At 35.9% G+C, this 21,965-nt stretch overlaps 1 protein-coding gene across 4 annotated transcripts in view; it reads left to right on the plus strand.

Annotated features, from left to right (window-relative positions):
- Window positions 1-21,965, plus strand: part of FANCC (FA complementation group C) — a 92,303-nt gene that overhangs the window by 27,946 nt on the left and 42,392 nt on the right. For 3 of the 4 annotated variants that reach the window (XM_030968668.1, XM_030968666.1, XM_030968669.1), the window contains 3 exons: window positions 2,216-2,389; window positions 3,937-4,024; window positions 9,671-9,765. In XM_030968668.1, the coding sequence (XP_030824528.1) occupies window positions 2,225-2,389; window positions 3,937-4,024; window positions 9,671-9,765 (348 nt within the window). In that variant the 5' untranslated portion in view covers window positions 2,216-2,224. The remainder of the gene's footprint in view (window positions 1-2,215; window positions 2,390-3,936; window positions 4,025-9,670; window positions 9,766-21,965) is intronic. The other variant, XM_030968667.1, reaches the window with a different exon arrangement.

The raw sequence follows: 21,965 nt of genomic DNA on the forward strand, positions 1-21,965 counted from the left end.
AGAATACTTTTCTCATCTCCAAACTATTCAGATATTTTAAGGGAGTTAGCTATCAGAAACAGTAAAAAATTCATACTTGCAGTTATCAGCATAAAGAGGAGAGACACTTCTAAAATTTCTTTCACTTACGGTTTGTGCTGTTGTTTTGGGTTTTTTTTAAATAGTTGCAGTACCTAAAAAAAAAAAAAAAAAGAATGTGCAATCCAGTTTATTTAGCTGTATTAACCAGGGAGACAAAACACCTTTCTTATTGGAGAGCTGGGATCTCAGACTTCTGGAAAAAGAAGAGTGATGGCTGTGCTATTCTGCATACTAAAGTAGTAGAAACAGGTACTCAGTATATTAGATTATCCTGCTTGATTTACTTTACTTGGATTCTCAGTTAATACTTAACTCATGATTGGCCCCAAAATGCTGGAGTTTTTATGCTTCCTCTTTTTTTGATTTTTTTTTCCTTTTTATCTTCTTTCCTAGAAGCTTTAGGAGCCATTTTATTAGGGGATTGATTTTTTAGTTATTTGGTAGGATTGATCGTGTCTGGGAACATCAAGTAGGCTCATTAATTTAACCACATGTGTTCGTTCACTTCCTGGCTTCAACTTGTTCTGAAAGTCTTTCTTATGTCCCTGTGGTGGTCAAAGGGTTTGATGGCTAATTGCCTGTGGGACCCATGTCTCTTCAGCCAGCTGCTATGATGGAGAGTCTCATAGCGTGTTTTGATACTCAAAGAAGATCAGTAACATCTTGGTACTGCACAGATCCCTTAAGAGCTCTGCTGACAGAAACAGTGGCAGATAAAAATGGGAGTGTAGTAAAGAACACAAGAGCAGTGGCTTTGCTTACTTGGCTTTGAACAAGTTTGGGGCAAATACATATTGTACACTAGCAATCCAACAGCTTAACCTCAATTTTATTTTTCACTTTGTTTTCTAGACAGGATCCAAACTCAAATGATAGTAGTGATTCACTAGGGCTTATGTATTTATGTGTTTATTTATTTATTTATTTCTCATAGTAATTAAACAAACTTATTAATTATCTTTGAATTTTTATCTGGCTGAGATTATCATGCTATACAAATCCTGTGTTTGTAAGGGTTAGCTGTATAAAGCAAGCTTGGTTTGCAGGACTGCTGTGGGGTTCTGGTTTACTTTTTAGTTTATAGCTTGCAAAGATGCATATTCATTCATTTCTGTGGCATCTATGAGTGTCTGAATTTGTCTCCAAGTGGGCAACAATTAATTTCTGAAAATTGCCACCACATTCTGTTAATTGACAGTTGTCTTTACAGTTTTGACAGAAAGAACAATGATTGAAAGGCTGCAAGAGCTCATTTGGTCTTCCAGCCTATGAGAGATTTCTTTCAGAGAGATTTATAGGTTGTTACGCTGCCTGCTATGCTATTCTCTGTCCTTCCCTCAAAGAAAAGAATTGTATGCTGGTTTTTGGTATCTTTTACCAGCGCAGTTTGGTTAGGTTTTAATGTTCTGGCTTCATGATAGTGCTTATCCCACAAAGACCAGTTTTTTAGAGTGAAGTGTGCCATAGGATGTAGATCATTTATGGTCCAGCTTCCATATGGCCCAGTTCCAGCTTCAGAACATATGTATGTTCTGTACAGCTGCATATGGTTATATTTTTTTCCCTCTTACTTGTATGGTATACAAGGAGAAACAGACCTGAAATACTAAATTTATTCATTTCTATTAAGGAGAATACTCTTTTTTTCACATAAAGCTAATGATCAATTACAAATACAGAAATTACAGTGATTGAAAGCCTTCTAGTGCCTTTTGTTTTAGTTGAGCCTAATTTTAATACTTTCATTTATCTTGGAACAAGCAGTTTTAGTTTTTCATCATGCATAGTATTTGAAACAAATGCATGCTCAAATTATTCTAAAATTCTGAGTGAAATATTGATGATGACAAATGTGGATAAGAAAAGCCTGAAACACATCTGGGTGTTACATTTATTCTAAGATAATTTACTGATTACTGTGCCCGCTTTGCTACTTTGTCATGATAAGGTTATTAGTTTAGCTTCTTAATATTGCAGATAAAGTTACCAGCCTTATGAGATGTAAACAGACACTCCCTACAACCCATTTCTTGCACACAAAAAAGGTAGCAGAAATCCTCTCTTTGTATATTTGTTCTTGGTTTGAAGCCAGTGTTCAGTGCTGGCTGATGTGGAGTTAAAATATTTTTTTCAGGATTGTGGAATGGCTCAGGACACTACAGTGCCCAAACTGAACTTTGAGTATTGGTTGGATAAAGCTATTGAGTGGGGTCAAGCCACTACTTTGGAATCGCAGAAAGATGTGTGCCTTCACTTGCCCCAGCTCCAGGAATTTCTACATCAGCTTTATGAAACAATAAAACATTTGGTAAGTGGCTTTAGAAGGAAGAGTGACCTGTTTTGAAGAGGTCCTCCAAAACAATCTGCACCATGATTTGACAAAACCAGAAGGTAACAGTAGCAAAAAGGTTTATCTTGTTGACCTAAGGTAATACTGGATCAGAGGGGCAAACTGGGGAAGCAGTCACAGGTAATGCAAACAGGAGTGTGCTTCCTGTTTCCCTGGTTTATTATGAAAGGGGCTTTTTCTTCTTGTTTGGTTGATGTCACGTGAAGCTTCCCAGCCAATGCTCTAACCTCTTAAAAAAACTCTTTAAGTAAAGAAGAATTTGATTCTGGTTGTCAGGTCATAAATTGGATGATTTAAAGGCCTTAACATGCAAAACTGTGACTGATCCTTTAAATCATTGGGGGTCTGCTGGCATGTTAACCCCAGTGTTTGTTATGGCACACGCAGTGAATTCTAGCAGCATGGTCAGATCACTGGCATAAGCTGCTGCCTGTTCTGTTTATTGATTTAATAATTGTCTGCACTCTTGAGTAAAAGTAGTTGTTCATGTTTAGTTGCTAGTATATTTTTCTGAGCATCACTTTTTCACTGTATGTATTCAGTGTAATTAGCCTTAGAAGTACTGCATTATGGCATAAGGCTTGCTTCTTCTGGAAGTTCGTTTTTTAAAATATTCTTATCTGTAGGCTGCAGAGTGAGGTTTGTTTCTGAACTGACTTTAAATGTTAAATTTTAAGTAAAAGGTTTTGGGGGAGTGGTATTTCTTCCCATATTTGTATTTCTTTTTCCTTAAGGGGGAGAAAGAATGTTGCTACTTCGCGTAATCTGAGGCATAGCCTGAAATGGACTTTGTGAATATGGCCCCAGGAAGTCTTGATATAGCCCCAAACATGAGACAATGTAAGGAATTTATTGTAGTAGCAGGAGATGCTTATCATCCTTGCTGCTTGTACGTTGTCCCAGTGGAGCACTATTTTTCAAAGCCTTCATTTATTACATAGTAAAGCTACAAAAATGGAAAAGTAAGACTGACTACGCAGGATTGTATATAAACTACTTGTTGTCTATTACTTTTATAGTGAAACATCTTTCTATTTGGTTAGAAGTTAAATGTCAGTTTGTTACTGGCTAGTTATTAAGGAAGTTAATTTAAAGAAAGCAAACAAAACTAATGAAGTAATTTTTTGCCACAGTAGATACTAATCTCTTCAGAAACTGTGAGACAGTGTATTATAACAATGACGATCAACAAAAATGTGTGTTAATTAGGCTTTTAATACAATGAAATTGTATATTTGCTAGTTACTAATACTGATCTGCTGGGTGTGAGGCAAATGAACAAATTTTCTAGTATTGTTAAGTATTAGGTAAGAAAATTACCTAAGTTTTAACTTACTTGAATGATGATATTATAGAAAATCTACATACCTGCATGTGTTTTGCTTTCAGAGCATTTCGCAGTATAATAATTTGGATTGTAATTTACAGCAATGAGTATCATTAATGGTTCTCTTAACCTACTTTTGATGTGCAGTATATTTACTATCTTTTTGTTTGTGTTTTAGCAGGGTCCCACTGTAGCAATCCAGCAGTTCCCGTTAATTGGACAGCTTCTAGGAAGGCTCTGTTGGAATCCTTTTGTTATAGGATATGGTAAGAATGTGTTAAGATATTTCTGCAGCAGTTCCATAAACTTTATTTTGTAGAAATTAGGAAAATATGAGTTGTTATATACTATGATTTTTTTTCCATAAAAACACAGCATTCTTTTTTACTGAAGTAAAATTTTGAGATGAAAAGGCTATCCATGGTGTTTAAAATATATGGGCTTCAAAAATGTTAAATTCACTTTTGGATCTAATTAATTTCATGGAATCTTGCCTTGGGACCAGTAAGTTTTAAACCCAGTGAGTGTTTATGTGCATCAGGATTTCTGTTCTCATTTTTTGTTGTATTGATTACATTTTGCTGGAGTCTCAAAATGTATAAAATCTAGTGTTTCAAATTACTTACAATGGAAGTTTCCTTCTGTGTGTATCAGAATATACATGCATGCTAAGACAGAAGAAATAACTTCTCTGATATGTGTGTTTTGTAATTAGTCTATGTTATGATAGCCTTTGTTTTTATTGAATCCTTAGGATGTATTTTCCCCATCTCTCTGTCCTTAACTAGTGACAATGCACATAAAATCTAAATTAAAACAGTAAAGTAGTAACATAGGAAAAAGGCATATGGAAAAACAAAATGCTCTTACTGGTGGTGAATATGTGTGTGGATAAGAATACAGAAGAAAAATAAATTTGGTGGTGGAAAACTGTTGAGAAGGAGGAGTGTGCTATGTCATTAGCAGTTCTGATGCATTTTTCAGGAACTGACTTGTTAAATTTTTGATAAATTACTTGGGATCTCATTTAAGCAGAAATCTGATTCTGAGCTTCCCTTAAAATAACTTTTTGTCAGTCTTTTGCTCTTATTACAACTAGAAATAAAAAAAGGGAAAGAAAAGAAAAATTAAATAACATTATGTCTCTTCTGCTTTATGCTTCTTTTTGGGAAAATAGGGAAAAGGGCAAAATTTTTTCAGCTAGAAGGGCTTTTTAAGTCAAGCACAGCATGCATCTTCTGTTTTGGCTTTGTCTTCTAGACAGCTCCAAGCGCAGGCAAAATGAGCTTGTCTGTAAAACACATAGTAGATGTGTGTAATGTCAGCATTTCACCTCTGAAAGCAAAATTTGGGAAGGAAACATAGGTTTAGACATAGACCACTTCTGCAGAGCAACAAATGTGTGCTTTTTGAAAATCCTTTTCATACTTACAGATCTATTTTTACTATGGAGAGGTTTCCCTTCTGATCATGGGTTTTGAGTGTGTTGGTAACCATTGATGTTTACAAGCTTTGCTTCTAAGTTTTTGTTTAGAATATGCAAGTCTTCAGATGGTCAGTTTTTCTGTGCTGACAGTATATTGTGTTATAGAAAGTAGCTTCACCTATATTTCTCATCAGAGTTGAAAGCCATCTCTGTCTGCTTTTGGCTCCTTTTCACAAAAATCCCAGTAGTACATTCTTGGTTTCCTCTACTTCTTTCCTCTTTTTTGTGTTCCTTCAGCGTTTTCTGAAGCTGCAATTTGCACTTCTGCAATTTGGTCATTACCTCTAAGTTTGCTTGACAATGAAGTCTTGCTACAGTTTGGTTTTTTTTGTCTCCAAGTGGCAACCAAACCAGAGAGCTTTACTTGCTCAAAATGGAATCCTTCACTTTAATGCTTAAAGATTTTCTGACATCAGTAGACCTGAAGATGTCTGCTTATACATTCCCACCACTTCCTCTTCGTAGAGCCACCTGAGCACTCTTTGGACTGGTGGCATTTTAGATTCAGCAGTTTTTCATTTTGTTTGGCACTGGTTCTGAAGATATTCTTTAAGATAGTGTTGGCTATAGCAGATGCTGACTCTCAAGTGGGTTTCATATAGTTTTGCATTTGGATAAATAGCTTGTTCAGGCATGTGTCAAGACCAGGCCACCCTCACAGAACAAGGAACTAATTTTGTTCAATTCAGTCTTTCATACTAAAAAATGGAGCAGGAAAAGCATTATACTTTTGCATCATGTCCAAACCACAATATATATCACCTTAGATGAATGTCTGTTGGTGCTGGAGGCTGACATGGCTGACCACTCAGTGCAGGAAGTATAGTCTCGGAGGGAAAATAATCTCCTCATAAACACTCCTGAGGAGGAGGTGACCAAGTTAGCCTTATTTAGAATGCTAATGTGAGGGAAGCACGACTAAAGAAAATCTCATGACTGTACTTGTGGTCCTGAACCACAAGGGATACAGGAGGAATTCAGTTTTGGTTAGGAATTCCAGCGGTGGTGGTTTTTCTGTTTGGGTTTTTTTGTGTGTGTGTTTTTTTTGTTTTTTTGGGGGGGGCAGTTGGTTGATTTTTTGTTTGTTTGTTTGGTTGGTTGTTTTTGTTTGGTTTTTTTGTGGGCTGTGTGATTATCTTCTCAGTAGAACCCTTCTGGTTTGAGTTTTAAGCCCAAATGCCTCGAATCCCAAACTAATACTATAAATGCTGGGAGGTTTCTTGATGGCTCTCTATGTCAGTACACGTATATGAGCAGGCAAGCTTGGGAATGGACTAATTTCAACAGAAAGTTCAGTTTTAGCTAATCCACATTTTGTGATATGTTTCAATAAAATTTTACAACAAACTCTAAAAATAGTATTTCTGGCTGTAAGATTAGGGTTTTCTTTCTTCTGTCTGGCCGCAGGGTGTTTATAAACTGCATGTGCTTGGGATGATTGAGACTACCTTGTGTTATGAGAAAAACATAGCTTTTTGTTCTTTGTCTGTTTTTTTGTAGTTTTTTTCGTTGTGAGATTGGCAGGAAAGAAGTACAAAATTACCATAAAGGTTTGGACTTTTGACTGGTTGTTTGGTTGGAGGTGTTTCAGTTCTTTTGTTTGTTTGCTTGTTTGTTGCTTTGAGGTTCTTTTCCCTTTTTTTGGTTGGTGTTTTGTTTTTCTTTTTTCCATTTTTTTCCCAAAGCAGCTTGCAAGCTGTCTAAAATTTCCTACAGAAATTTTTTGTTCTCTTTGTTGAAATACAACATTAACCTCCTTAAAGGAGTCCAGTAGATAGGTGGTGGATAACCTTTTCTGAGCTGGAGTATCCATCTTTGAGTTTTTCATTTTATTTCTGTGGATGTGTTAATTGGTTGTTTGGGCATTAGGCAACTTTTCATGCCATAGTAAGATCAAATGCCTATGTTTGTATCCTGATAATGCTTTTCAGTGTTCATCATGATGATAGGTTTTCCATTGAGATCACAGTTGCTAGAAAACTGGGAGGAAAAATCCACCAGTAGGTTTTCGATGGCTCTGTGTTTGGTCTTTTGATAGGATTATATTTTGCAGCTGCTCTAATTATTTTAAGATCTGTCCTAATCTTCCCATCTTTCATCCCCTGTTCCAGGGCAGCTGTAAAAACAGTGAACCAAGAGTTTCCCTCAGAGTGTGTCATGGGGTATATCAGCAAGACTATGGGCTCTTTTTCTTTTTTTCACAGATCTATGAGACGCTACCTCAGTTTTGGTCAAAAAGTAATTTTTTGAACTAGGAAAATCTGAAGTTTTACCAGTTCCTTATTTTTTGGAAGCTTTTGACTTATCTATGAGATCAGCATAGGTTGTTTTCACTGGGGATGAAGTTTGAATCTATCTGTGTTAATCTGTGTAAATTTATTACGCTAGCAAAGTGTGCCAACTCAGATTATCTAGGTTTTGTTTTCACCATTTTAGCTTTCATCATACTGATTTGCATTTTGCATATTGGAGCAATAAATGCAAAGTATTTTATAGTATGCAGCAAATCATCACATGTAACAAAAAATCTTCTCATCCAGAAATCTATTCAAGCAGTTACATGTATTTTCTTCACATTTTTTCTTAATTTTTAAGTTAAAAGAAAACCAAAATTTAAATAAAATGACTTACTGATGTACTGTAGACATACACTATTAACTGTATGAGTCAAAAGAAGAAATACCTGAACTATGTATACATTGTTTGAGATAAGAGGTTTGGAGTTGATGTGTTCTTCCCTTTTTCTATGTAATTTATATAATTGAAGGGTATGTCAAAAGCCAGACTTCAAAATCAGGCAATGTTTAGTATTAGTAATTAATAATGTTTAAAATCTTTATTTTCCAAGAAGGAATTTGCTGTGATTTAGTCATTTAAGTAAATAAACCACTCATTATTTTTTCCTCCCAGATAATGTCATAGTAGAGTTTTGATGAAAGGTGCTTTTGAAGAAGATAGTTGTCTGTTAGTGCTGATGTCTGAATGCCATTGGATATAATCAGGATTTAAGAACTTCTGCTGAACAGTATACAAGATGCATCCTTTAACTGCAGAATTACAAAACATAGGAAGTTATTAGCCTTGTAAAAATCCATATTAAAACAAGTCCCCAAACACACAATGGCAGAGTACCCTGAACTGTGGTGGGTTAAAAGTGTATGCTTGTGAAACCATTTCTGTTGCAGAGATGTTAGTCAGTGGGAGGTCAGTAATGGCCTCCAGGGTTGTTGGACATTTATTGAGGAATACTGGTTTAAATCAGTGTTAACATCTTTGGTCACCTGGTGAAAATACAGGCATTACTTAATGGACCTTTTATTTTTCCTCAGACTTTCTCAACAAAACACTTCTAAATAATACTGTTTATTGCATCCTGGATAACAAATACACAGAAACCAAGAATTTGTTCAGCTTGATAATCAAATTGTTTCATAACATAATGTCTAAAACTGATAGTATCACTTATTTGTATTATTTTTAACAAGAAGCTTATTGCTTACTAAGTGAACATTATATCTGAACTACATCTGGTTTTCAGAATTTTCATTTCAATCACACAGTTTTGTTCTGGCATTAAATTCACTGTAGAACATCTTAGTATGTGCAGAAGAACATTAGGGAAAAAGCCACCAAAGCCTATTGAAAACAAAGTTGTGGGAAATAATTATGAGTTAAATGTCTCTTCAGCTGCTTACTTCAGATAATCAGCTCCTCTGTAATATCTGTTCATCTGAGCAGTGAGAGTTGTGCTCATTTGGTAGTAGATTCTTAAAGAAGAGAACTAATTTCAAACAGTGGGTTAGAATTAAGTAAAACCCAATCTGATCCTTAACAGAAAATTGGAATAGGATTTTTTGCATTATCATTTAGCTATTCTGCTGTCTGCAGAAATGTCATATTCCTGAGGCATGGAGACTCTTTATTTTTACAGAGCACTTGGCAATTTATGTTCTAGTTATGAATGATTTCATACTTAACAAACTTTAGTTTTTTGTAACTGAGCATACTTGAGCAAGCTTTAAACACAATGTAATAAACTATTTTACTACTGTAGACTATTGTCTGTTATTAATGGTATTATTTACTGAGTTGAAAGTTCCTTGAAGGTAGCTTCAGGTATTATTTATGTGAATGAATTACTAGGTCCTGCAAATTTCTTAAGATTGTCTAACTGTTGTATAGATTCTGAACACTTTGGTACCTTTTAAACTGCTGTTGAAGGAAATGATTACACAAGAAGTATATAGTGATTAAAGTTAAGTATGTGGTATGAATCTGGTAGAATAGAAGCAGCCTGAGTTGAGGCTGATATTTAGGGTCTCAATTTTGTGGATGAATAGGGATTGTTGTGTGTAGTTCTGTCTGTGTTTTGTTTGGGTTTTTCTTTTCCCTCTAAGTGTGTCTGTATTTGCTTTTTTCCCTGCAGATGAAAGCCAGAAGACTCTGATGTGGTGCTTATGCTGTCTGTACAGCAGTGAACCACAGAATGCTGTGGAGCTGAAGGCCAACAGCTGGATACGGGTAAGTGAATGAATCCTTCCCAGGACTGCTTTGAATTAAATTGATGATTTAAAGGTGCTACATCTATAGGATTCTGTCATTTAAGAAACTGCTCCAAACACAGTTTGCATACATATTGTGTTGAACAATATATGGCTCTAATTATAACACAGTCAGTGTTAGTCTCGTTTTAAATCTTAAAAGGCTAAGGTATTTTACATTTGATACTTTTGATGCTCTTAACCTCCTAGATTCACCAGGTCTAGTATCCTTGAATAAGGAGCAGCAACCTCAAATCAGAAGGGAAGCAAATGTTGCTATTAAAAATGAAGAAGCTTTCAACTAGGATAAAATAAATAACCTCGGAAAATGTCATGGTTTATTTAGAAAGCAACTTATATTTGTTCTGGTTTTTTTATTCTTTTTTGGTTTTGTTTAATCTCCTGCCTATGAAGAATTTAATTGTATCCGAACTTTTTTCAAAGACAGTCAGAGAGGGAAGAGGCAGTGCTTGTGTGTGGATTTATATTTAGTGACTTAACGAATAATGAATATTTAACTGTAGTCCCAGAATTAGGGTTTTGCATGGCACATCTGTTCATATTTTACATATTTCCACACCGAATTAACAAAGCACATCAGCATGTAAATAGCTTGCAGCATATTGATGCTTAATATTTTACATGACTGACTAATTTGAGGGCACAATTCTGTTGTGCCCTTCCTTTTTCCATGGCTCCATATAAAAATATGGTAGAAAATATAAAGGGAATTGTTAATATGTTTTTTTTTAATCTTTTAGTCCTCACAACTTGTGAGAATGTAGCAGCCTCATCAATATTTATGTACAGCTCTGCAAAAGCTGAAGATACTACTAGATTTCTGCAGGTAGATAATTTCTTACTTACTAGTTTATTTTGTATGCCATATTATCTAGGTATGCGTCTAATACTAGGATGTGCAAATTATTATAAAATAATTGGTGATGATGACGATGCACATTTTTATGTTAATAAACAGCTATTGTTGATATAAAAGCAGTAGTCTTAGAAATATGTTCTCACAGTCTTTTAGGCACCCTTGGGTGCCTGTATATACCTGTTTAGTGGGCTGTACCACTTACCATGAAAATTTGAACAATTTAGTGCTGAGTAAATTCACCCTTATTTTTTTTTCCTGTCTTTAATGTTTTGCAGGAGGCTTTTACTGAGATTAGCATACTTTTAATTCAAAGTGTGGCAATGCTTGAATACCAAAGTAAAATAACTCAAAAAAAAACCCTCTGCCTTTTCAAATGTAGTCTTGCTGATTCCTTGTATTCTTTGAAATGAAATAGGAGAGGCACAGTAGTATGCAGTTAGTTGCTAAACAGAGCAAAATTTGTCCATTTTGCTTTTTAGTAGCATAGCATATAAATATGCATTAATGATGCATGTTAATAACATGTGCATTAGTGATGTTAATTGGTGAGGGAGAGTTGTACCCAGACAGTCTACTACAGAGAGCAAAAAAAAAACCTTCAATTGTTTTAATCTACAACATCTGACTCATCTGATTCATGTAACTGAATTGATGCTGATATAAGAAAAAGTATCAGGTAAGCAGGAACAAACAGTTGGAGATGGATGGAGGTGAATATGTGAGGCAAAGTTTGAAACTGGACACTGTTGTTTGTAGAACATAGTAATGAAAACATTGTTGCCTATTATGACAGCTATTTGCTAACTTAGAAACAGTGGTGTATATTTTTATATACCAGTAGATGGCATTCTTCCTATTACATACAGATATGCATATACTAATTTTCTATTAATATGTATGCAGTTTTCTGTTTCACAGCATTCTAATAAACACACTTCCAAGGAAAACTGAACATTTATTTTAAAATTTAAAAATTAATTTAAAAATCAAATTTAAAAGCCAGCTTCTTTGCTGCCCTTATTGTGTGGCATTGTTACGACTCTTAGTTTCTAATGTTAATTGCAGTAATGAGAATTGTGTGTTAAGATTCCTGACATTTTTGGCAACAGCTCAGGATCCTCACTAATAAGAAAATTAATTTCATTATCTTTGCTATATTCACAGTGCATTCAGTTGAGCTGAGTTTTTAATTTTTCTGCCCATAATTTTTCCACAGAAGAATTCTACCTGTGTTTTCACTTGTTTTGATAGTGACTGATTCTTGATATTTAAGGGGGGTTTTAGCACTTAGGGCTTTCTATCCAAGGATGTGTTATACTGAAGAGTATATGTGAACAGTTTACATGTGAACACTTCAAACCTTGGTTCTGAAGTACTTACAATGAAAAACTCACCATGCAAATAGCTTGAGTAAAAAGAAACAGCTATTCCTTTTCTCTCACTTCTTCCTTCTCTCACTGGTGTAAATTTACAAGTAGTATTCTGAACAGCACGAATTTTTCTACTCCTTTGTTTTTCCTTATTACACAGTTTCCTAGTAGCTTATTTGTATTATTTAAGGACAAACTAACCAATCTATTCTGAATATCTGTACCATGTCTTTCATCATATTTCTTGGTTTGCTGCTCCCATGTTTTAATTCATTCTGTTACCTTTTTTTAAATTGCTGCTGCTTTCACAAGTTTATTTCCTGTGGGTGTGAGACCTCCCCCGTGATGTGGGGAACAACAAACTGCACATTCTTCTGTGTGTGGCCTCTGGTTAGGAGCCAGCATTCCCTGGTGCAGCAGCACGGGCGTGGTCTGCTGCCGGAGCCGGCGCGGCTCGGAGCCAGGAGATGGCGATCTCTGTCCTGAGCGCTCGCCGCTGCGTGCCACACGCATCCCTGCCTGCACAGGGCTCTGACTTGGGTGCTGCTACACCTAATGCAGTGTTACACCTAATGCAATGCTGTTGTGGCCTTTCCCAGGTGTTCCTGCGTGTGTTTTGATAAAAAGGCAGTATCGTATGGTGGGTTGCTGATAATTTGTTAAACTTGCCATAGAATGGCCTGGGTTGGAAAGGTCCCACTCGACCACATTGCTCAGAGCTCCATCCAGCTTGAAAACTTCCAGGTTTGGGGCATTCACAGCTTGTTTGATAAACCTGTGCCAGTGCTTTACTACCCTCACAGTCAAGAATTTCTTCTAAATATCAAATCTAAGCCTAGTTCTCTGATTTAGTTTAAATCCATTTCCCCTTGTCCTGTCACCACATGCTCTCATAAAAAGTCTCTCCATCTTTCTTGTAGGTTCCCTTCAGGTGCTGGAAGGCTACAGTTATGTCACCACAAAGCCTTCTTTTCTCCAGGTTCATCCCAATTCTCTCAGCCTTTCCTCACAGGAGAGATGCTCCATCCCACTGATCATCTTGGTGTCCCTCCTCTGGACTCTCTCCAGCAGGTCCATGTCCTTCCTGTGCTGGGACTGCAGGCTGGATGGAGTGTTCCAGGTGGGGTCTCACCAGAGCAAAGGGTGAAAATAAAAACTGGGAATTAGCTCTTGTACATATAGATTATCTTCAGCTATTCTGTTTTTGAAAGTTTTCCTTTCTTAGTTAAAATCAGTAAGTAAGCGTGTCTTATAAAAAGGGAAATAAGAACATTTTCTGGCTAATGGTTGCCTGTTCTGGAGGCTCTTCTGAACACATAGGAGATTCTGAATAATTACAGGCTAGTGATCCCTTTTGTCATATTGCATTATTTATGTTTGGAGTTTTTTAGGTTATTCCTGTAATTTATGATTGGTTGAAGCCTTGAAGCAGTGGAACAATGTATTTTTAGAAATTTTATTGTTATGCTATGCTGTTATTAATGTTCTTAACATTTGTGAAAATTTTAATCCAATTTTTCATGCTACATAGGCATCCTATGGAGAGGGTGGGAAATGCAGATTTTAATGTCATTTCTAAGTTGATAAGCCATCAAAATTGGATCCAACAAATGCCAGTCTTACAAACTTAAAGGCTGACTCACAGCCAATAGATCATAGTGTAAATTAGAATTTAGAACAAGTGGTGAGATACATGTTAACAGATATAGACCAAAGTTGTGATTCATCAAGTACCAATTGGACAATTAGAACCAAAATAAAACAAAAAAGGTTATGTCAGTCAAAGCTAAAGCATGGAAAAATTGAATACTCATTTTGTCAGGGCCACTTATCAAAGCAAATCTGACAGAGAGGGAGGAAGAAAGGTGAGCTGAAAAGGGCATGCAGATCTAAAATACTTGGTGGAACTGAATGACTTTTGCCAGAAGCTGGGACAGTGGACCGAAAAAACCCTTTCCAGTTCAGTAGAGTAGTAGTCAAAGTGCTGAACAAACCTGAAGAGGCCCAGATATTCTGTGACTCTTTCCTGAAGGCCACCTGTTCTGTAGAATAACTTGGGGTTTTTTTGGCAATATACAAAGCCAACCCAACACCAATGCAAGATTATTCATTTAAATATATAAGAAGAGAATATGTGATAATAACACAAAAATGGAAGTTTCTAGCTGGTGCCAGATACTAAGCTTTCTATAACATCAGGCTTGCTTTTAGAAAAGCAGTTCCAGTTCAGCCCTCACCATAGGGAAAGCTGCATATAAATAAGTGCATGTAGTCAGAAGTTCCAAGTAATTTCTGAAAGAAGCAGAATTCTGATCTAAGTGAAACAAGCACAAAGGATTTTGCACAGGCATAATACACCTGTGGAGAAGAGTAGAGCAAGACAGATTGTGCTAAAAATATCATGCATATAGATGCACTGTATAAAAAGTCTTCTGAATATCCTTCATCAAGTGGCCTGAACCATCCTTATTTTAAGTGTACTCTTGTGCAAAACTCTTCAAGAAGCAATCTGTGCAGATCTTGAAAAATTTTCAAAACAGAATGGAATAAATAAATTATGAAGAAGAATGCTCAGTTTTGGTGACCATCCCTGCAAATAAAAAAGTCCTGAGATGGTATTACTGCAGTCATGTCAGTTAAAATGACATGGGAAAATTCTGCTGTTTGTGCATGGGCCTAATATAAGCAAGAATAAGAAATCCTAGTCATCCACTGACCTCAGTTCATGCAGTAAGATGCTTGTGTGGTTTGTTGGTTTTTTTTGGTTTTTGGTTGTTTTTTTTTGGGGGGGAAATAGAGCTTCATCTTAAATAATAATAAACCAGTTGTGGCCAAAAGGTCTGTAAATAAATTCAGAAATGAAACACTTTTCAGCTTTTAATTATTACATTTACGAAGGTAAATTCAGATCCCCAAAAGAATTGCCTTTGGCTGGAAAATTCAATAAGCATTTGGAAAAAATTCAATGAGGCAAAATGTAGATGTAGATCAACTCCTAATCCATGTAAGATCTGAGGGTATTCAATAGAGAGGCTAATTGAAGAGACTTATTAGTGACACCTAATGAAATTGAGTATAGAGCAAGTCCAGTGACAATCACCAGGGTCAGCAGTGAGTCCAGTGACTGCCACACCAGGCCCACAGGGAGGAGGCAGGCCCAAGGTTTGGCTGTGGAGTCATGGCCAGGGGTCAGGCTCCAGGGCAGCAAGGTGTATGGCCAGCACAGGCATGGCTGCAGCGGAGCTCAGGCAAGGCCCAAATGCCTTGAAAGTGTCCCTGCCCGTGGTGTATGGGTGGGCTGGATTTAGATCATCTTCAAGGTCCCCTTCCAATCCAAACCATTCTGTGATGCTATGTAGGATGTACATGGAATTGGAATTACAATATTCTCTTCTTAGGTAAAGAATGTTGATTTGATTTTGAGACCAATATACTTGCCATCTTTCAAACTCATTACCTGCTATTTTTTTTTGTATGCACACATTGTCAGATGGTTAGGAAAACATTAGAAATTATTAGGAAAGGACATATGTTAAAAGTAATCCAAACATAATGTAAAGAGTTTTTCTCTTCTTTTCCTAAAAGATATTTTTTTAATAATTAGCTCTTTATAGAAGAAAGTCTTCCAAGTTCACATTTTTCTAGAAGAAAGGAATTTCAGGTAACAAAGAAAATATCTAGTGCTCAAATTAGAGTGAACCTCAATATCTGTTCTTTAGTTTGCTTTTTTATGTTAGGAAGAGCCTAAATCACTTGTGAATTGTCATTCCACCGGGGATATGAGCCCCAAGACCATCTGATGGAAGACGTATTAAAATAATGTTGGATTTATGATAAAGGATGTCTCTATGAGATAAGAATACTACTTTAATGACATATATGGGTAATGTGTCTATTAAAAGGCCTATGAATTGCTAGAGGACATATTGAGAAACATATTTTTTCCTTCTTATCTAGACAACTTTGAAAGAAGGAGATTAAGAGCTGAACAGAGATATCTGAGTTAAAATTATGAACATACTTCACCTACTATTTATTACTGAGAAAGTTAAAGGAGAGAGAATCTGTGTCAAAGAGCATAGGTTTTAGAGGGGTTCTATTACCGTACAGAATTTTCAAACTTTTTTTGTTGTCATTTCTCCTCTCTAAAGGGAAAACAATTTGAGTAGTATTTGGACTAAGATTAATAACTAGTTGTTTTGGGCTATTTCTTACTGCAATATTTTACCATAATAAAACACAAAATAATCAGAAGGGAATGTCAGTGTAAGAGGGATGGGAAGGCGTGGAGCAGGGGATCTGGTTGTCCCTGGCAGTTGTGGGGAGAGGGACGTCTGTGTTCCAGGAGGCATGCATCCAAGAGACAAATGGAAAATGTTAAGTCTCCTGGAGGCCAAAGTAGTTCAAAGTTACTTAATCACTTTCTGAGACTCAGTTTTGTGGTTTTACGGATCTTACGGCTTTTTTGGTATGTTTGGAAAAGCGTTGTCATTCCTCCTCTAACCTGTGCAAATAATCATCAGGAGCTTTGATCACTCCAGAGATCATAGTGTGTTCCTTCAGATGAAAGACGTCTGATGATGATTAAAGTATGTATTTTGTTTATACTTTTTCTACTAATTTTTTCTGTGTTTTTCACTGGTCCTTCAGGAGTCTTTGTAGCAGTCTTTCCTCAATCACTATATATGGAATTTACCCTTGCCTTCCATCAACGGTTTATATGTAAGAGGGTCTAAAGATATTTCCTCAAAGTGGTCTGGAGTGCTTGGAGATAAATGGGCTTTTACTCAGTCCTTGATTGTTTTCATTCAGCCTTGCTTGTGATATATCCTTGTTCCCTCTTTTGCTAGGTGGTGGCACACTGCTTAGTGCAATACCTCATAGTTACAGCCAGTAGACAGTCTGTGCTTTTCAAGGGAGCATTTGCAGCCAACTCCTCGTAAAATTATTGAAATGGTACAGGCTGCCTGTACCATTTGTTAGAGAAGAGTGCAATAACAGCTCTGTGTTGTGCACAATAGTGTTGTATTGCTTGATTTTGTGTGATAAAACACCAAAAAAAAAAAATCAAGAGAATGCATGTGGTATAAGTTTTGAACTCCTTTACCACTTAATGCAGAGATCAGAATTCAAAATAAAATTTCTGCTTCGAGATCTGCTACTTATTTTGGTGTTTAGGGCTTATTTTATTATTTTCAAAGTTGCTGTTGCTATTAAATATTCTTACAGAGGAAGGGAGCAGTTATAATCATAGGGTCGTCAGAAATGTTCAGTGTATGTAATAACCAAGTGACAGATATATTCTGACATATTTTCTAGATACATGTCTTGTCTAGAATTCACACAGTTTTTGTGCTTCAAAGATCTACCTCAACAACTTAGCTCATTATAAAGATGTGGGGTGAATGGGTGGTGTGTCACACTGTATCCTTAAGTAGTTATGTTGAAGTAAGTATTTCAATGGTAGATCTGCTTTCTCTGTATCACTGGCTATCCTGTAAGGCAAAATGTTTTCATCAACTTTAAAGAGAAGTATTTAAACGATCAAGTTTTCAGACCATTTGTGTGCATTAAAAATAACTTGCTATTCAGGTTCAATGATTTTCTTGTTGGACAGTGCTTACACTGGGGTCTTGCCACAACAGATGCAAGAGATTATAAGAAGACGGCTAGTATAATAATTACAGCATGGAACAGACTGCTGGCAGATACAACAATGTAGCATTCTCTTTAATCATAGTGCTTCCCATAGTGTGGGTGGCCACAGGCTGCAGACGTTTCAGTCAATCCCTTCTCCATGCAGCAGTGGTTGTAAAAAAGAGCTGAAATAAACAGCATTCCACAGACCATTAAGGGGTTTTAATTTTGAAAAAATATAGCTTCCCTTCGCCCCTCCTTTTGGCTGCTTGCTTCTGTCAGCTGTTACCTACCAAATCAGTTTTGCTTGAACTAAATAGTATATAATGTACTATCTATGGGCTCTTTAAAATGTTTGTTGTGCTCTGCTGCGGCTTTTGTTATTAAAATATATATTACTTTAAAACCTGAATGTTTTGTTGGTTTTTGCAGCAAGAAAAGCCTCTGGCCTTACAATAAATGCTGTGTTATGTTTAATTTAAAAGCTTTTCATCTTTTTTTCATTCTCCTGATTTTTTTTTTCCTTCAATGCCTAGTGTGGTTTTGCTGTTTCTGTAAAATATTTTTATTTTCTCCCTAGCCATTAGCACAATACCTTTTCTCCAACCATAATGAAGGGGAACTTTCTTGTGTTTTTTAACCTTGTGGCCAGTTTACTCCTTTGGAAGTTGATTTCTCTTCCTTGATGTTTCACATATAGTCATGTGGAATCTGAGTTTAATGGAATAGATTTAAGCAGCTAAACTTGGTGTCATGAAAATTGTTGCACAGCATTTACAGGTCTTTTTGGAGTGTGTAAATCAGCTGCAGTTGAGGACAAATAATTTAATTTTAAAGTGCATATGCATGTAAGGATATGTTTTGATAGGTGACTTTTTACATTGTGATTACCCATATGTGGAATCAAGTGTGTGAATGAGCTTGAAAGAAATGTCTTAAGTGTCAGTAACAGATAGTTCAAAGTGAATGTTCATTTGAATCAAGACAGAGGACAGAGGACTTACTTGAAACATAGACATGTGTTTAAGATCTGACATAATTAATTAAAGCCTAATAACTTAATGAACTCTTAATGTGATAAGAGACTTTTCAAATTTTAAATCACTGGCTAAAACTGAGTTTTAAGAATCAAGTTGGCTTGCTTTGCAATGTGTCCCAAGGGAGTAAAGAGCAATTCAGGCACTTTTCTCTGTCCTTTGTGTGATTCGCTTGTGTCCCAGATACCAAGGACTTCATCCTGTTGAAGTGAGTGTACTTCCTAAGGTGTACACAGCTTGGGAAACCCACATCTCATAGCAGTATTTGCTTGAAAGTTGACATATCTGCCTCTTAAACTTGCTCATGTACAGTTCTGTTAAAGGTTAAGGACCCGAAGGGTCTTAGGCATGGTTAAGTATGGGTGAGGGGAAATACTGCATGGAAAATGGGAACTGACTGATGAATCAAAGATGAGTATTTGATACGGTGATAGTATATATTTGAGATTTCTAGTAGAATAGGTTCTAAAACAATTTATTTCATAAAGGATGGGAGAGTGATAAAAGATATTAAACTTATTCATCCAAGAAGAGACTGGGGCTGGATCTGTTTAGCATGGACAACATTTTAGAAGGAAGATTTCTTCATATACAGCACATAAGCTATTTCTAATACTTATTATCTTGAAGTTTTACTGAGTTCACTATCAGTATTTTCTTTTTTCTGTTGTTCTTTCATGTTTGTAAAGTTAGCCAGAGGGAGTTCTTGGTAATTTTGAACATTTTGAAGATTATACATGTAGATAGTTAATTATTCTTGTCACTAGCTCTTTCAAGAATCAGCATTTTAAGCTGATTTGGACCTTCTCTGGTCACCTATAGACAGTTGCATTGGTAGGATGTAAGAGAATTTGCAATGTTTTCAAGTTTGCAAGCATTCCTGTAGTCTTCTGGTTGAAAATAGAATGGTATTATGAGTGGGCTGGGAAAAAACAGACCTCTCTTCTTCAAATGTAATTCTTTAACAATGCCAAGCCAACATGATTATAAAGGATTTCTCAGCCTCTGGGTCAAAATAAACAAAATAAACATTTTGTTCTTTATGTCAAAGAACAAAATGAGAAACCAAGAATTCTGCTTTCCTGCAAAGCTGCTTGAGCTTTAACAGCAAGTGTCACAAATTGCTAGCCAGCTGACATTTCTCAGAGCACTTTAGGTTTGCCAGGTGGCTCTAGTAAAGAATAATAATTTGTTACTGAGACACAAAAAGAGGTCTCTATTTGAAGAAATTCTACTGGCATTAGATATTTTTTCTCAATTTAATATAACTGTGACCAGCAGTTGTTGTATCACCATTACAGATGTATTTTGTGCTTTTTTTGCTAAGAAGTTCAGTGCACAATTTTCTCCCCTTAAACATTTAACAGCATGATACTTAGGAAGTCCAACCCCAAAGGGATTAAACTAATTTTTCATGAATATCATTGTAAATTAGATGCAGTATTTGCAATGTGTACCTATTGGAAGTATAAAAATGGGTACATACATTCATTGAAAAAAGCATAAATTTAAGATTATAATTTTTCTAGAAATTATGTAACTCACAGATTTAAAGTAAAAGTGAAAGAATCTTACAATCCATCCACTCTTTCTAAACTTATTCATCCCTCTTTTCCACACCTTTTTTGTGTGGATAAAAGGAATTCTTCAGTGGGAAGCTTGTATTTTGGCTTTTGAAAATTGTGGAGGGAAGAAGGAAATTAATTCTAAATCACTGGCTAGTTAAACCAGAGAGCTTTTAAAAAAAAAGAAAAGAGATTTATGGTTTACTCTGGTAGAGCTATTGAATTTCCTTTTGTAACTTAGTGTAAATGTGTGTTTTATTTCAGCATCAAAAGTCTCCCCTTTTTTAATACAAAGAGTAATAGCACTTTCTAGGTGGGTGTTTCTTAAAGAGAAAGGAGAGAGTAAAGGGAAGGAGATTTGAAACTGCTTTTCCTGTCTGAGGCCAAGACTAGACTCAAAGCTTGCCAGCCCAACAGTTCTTCAGCTTTTTTCTTATGATTTCTAAGGGTTTTGTTAGTGACTTGCAGATGGAGCTTCGGCTTTGGAACTCATCCATTAAAAAGTTTCGTGGTCTTAGCCGCAGTAGTAGTGCAATGTGTTTTTACTGTACCAATGTCACAGAAGGTAACTGAGGTTGAATTGGTGAGGGAAAAACAGTACAGCCTTCCCTTCCCTTCCCCATAATTTTCTTTTCCACATTTCATTTGGAAATTAGGATCATGTAACATTTTTCATCCATTTTAGGAAACAGAGGTAGAATATGAGAATAGTCTTTTTACTAAGCCTCATGTATCAGCAAGAGTAATAGAATTCATAGGATATTTTAATTTCTAAAGAAAAAGCATATTTGTCTCAATGGGTTTTGGAAATTTTTTTCCTTTAAGTTTTTCTAGTAGGTTTTCATGGTCCTTTAGTGTATTTTTGCCATACTTTTAAAATATTTTTAGAGAGAAAAATGTACTTATGACCGTTGAAAGAAAATTAAGGAAATTGGCCTAATATGAGAGCACCTAAACAGTTTTACTGAAGACGCTGACTGAAGGTGAGCCTGCTTAATTCTTCAGGGACAGAACAGGGCTAAGGGTAATCATCAGGTAGATGATTTGGTAGATGTGGAGAACTTCAGAGAATCTATGTTTTCATGTCTGGGAATATGTGAAAAGTAATGAAGTCAGAATATTGATTTTCTGAAAGAATAGTACTATTCCTGTAGGGGTTTTTTTGTTTTATTTTTAGCTCAAAAGTAGTTCAGTCTAGTCATTTATCTGTAGATTTTCTGTAACTTGATCACCTGCTTGAATGACAAGAGCCTTGTTTTTCTATGAGTGTTTAGCAGAATAATTTGTTAATGATCAACTAATCTGTCGTGGTTATCAATAGAGATTTAGATGTAGGCAGATATCAGACTTATGTTCCAAGTGAAGAAGGACTAAAATGAGAAGATCCAGTAAATCCTAAACATAGCCAGCAGTTTTATTTAGTGTGCTGGCACAGAATTTAGCTAATGAAAACCATCCTGTAGATGCATGTATCCATAAATTGTGCAGAAACAAAAAAACTCCCTGACAGTAAATGTCAGAAAGAAATGTAGGAGGCAGACCTCTCCCATCCTTGTACTTAGGCACTTTGACCCTAATTCACTAAATTACTGAAGAATTTTCCAAGCTTCCCCAATGTTTATTGAAACTGAAGTGGTTTCTTTTTTGCAAAACCTGTGAGTGATTACTGGAATAGGCTGAATTTGGTGAAG

The sequence above is a fragment of the Camarhynchus parvulus genome, chromosome Z, assembly GCF_901933205.1.
Source record: "Camarhynchus parvulus chromosome Z, STF_HiC, whole genome shotgun sequence".
Taxonomy (NCBI): Eukaryota; Metazoa; Chordata; class Aves; order Passeriformes; family Thraupidae; genus Camarhynchus; species Camarhynchus parvulus.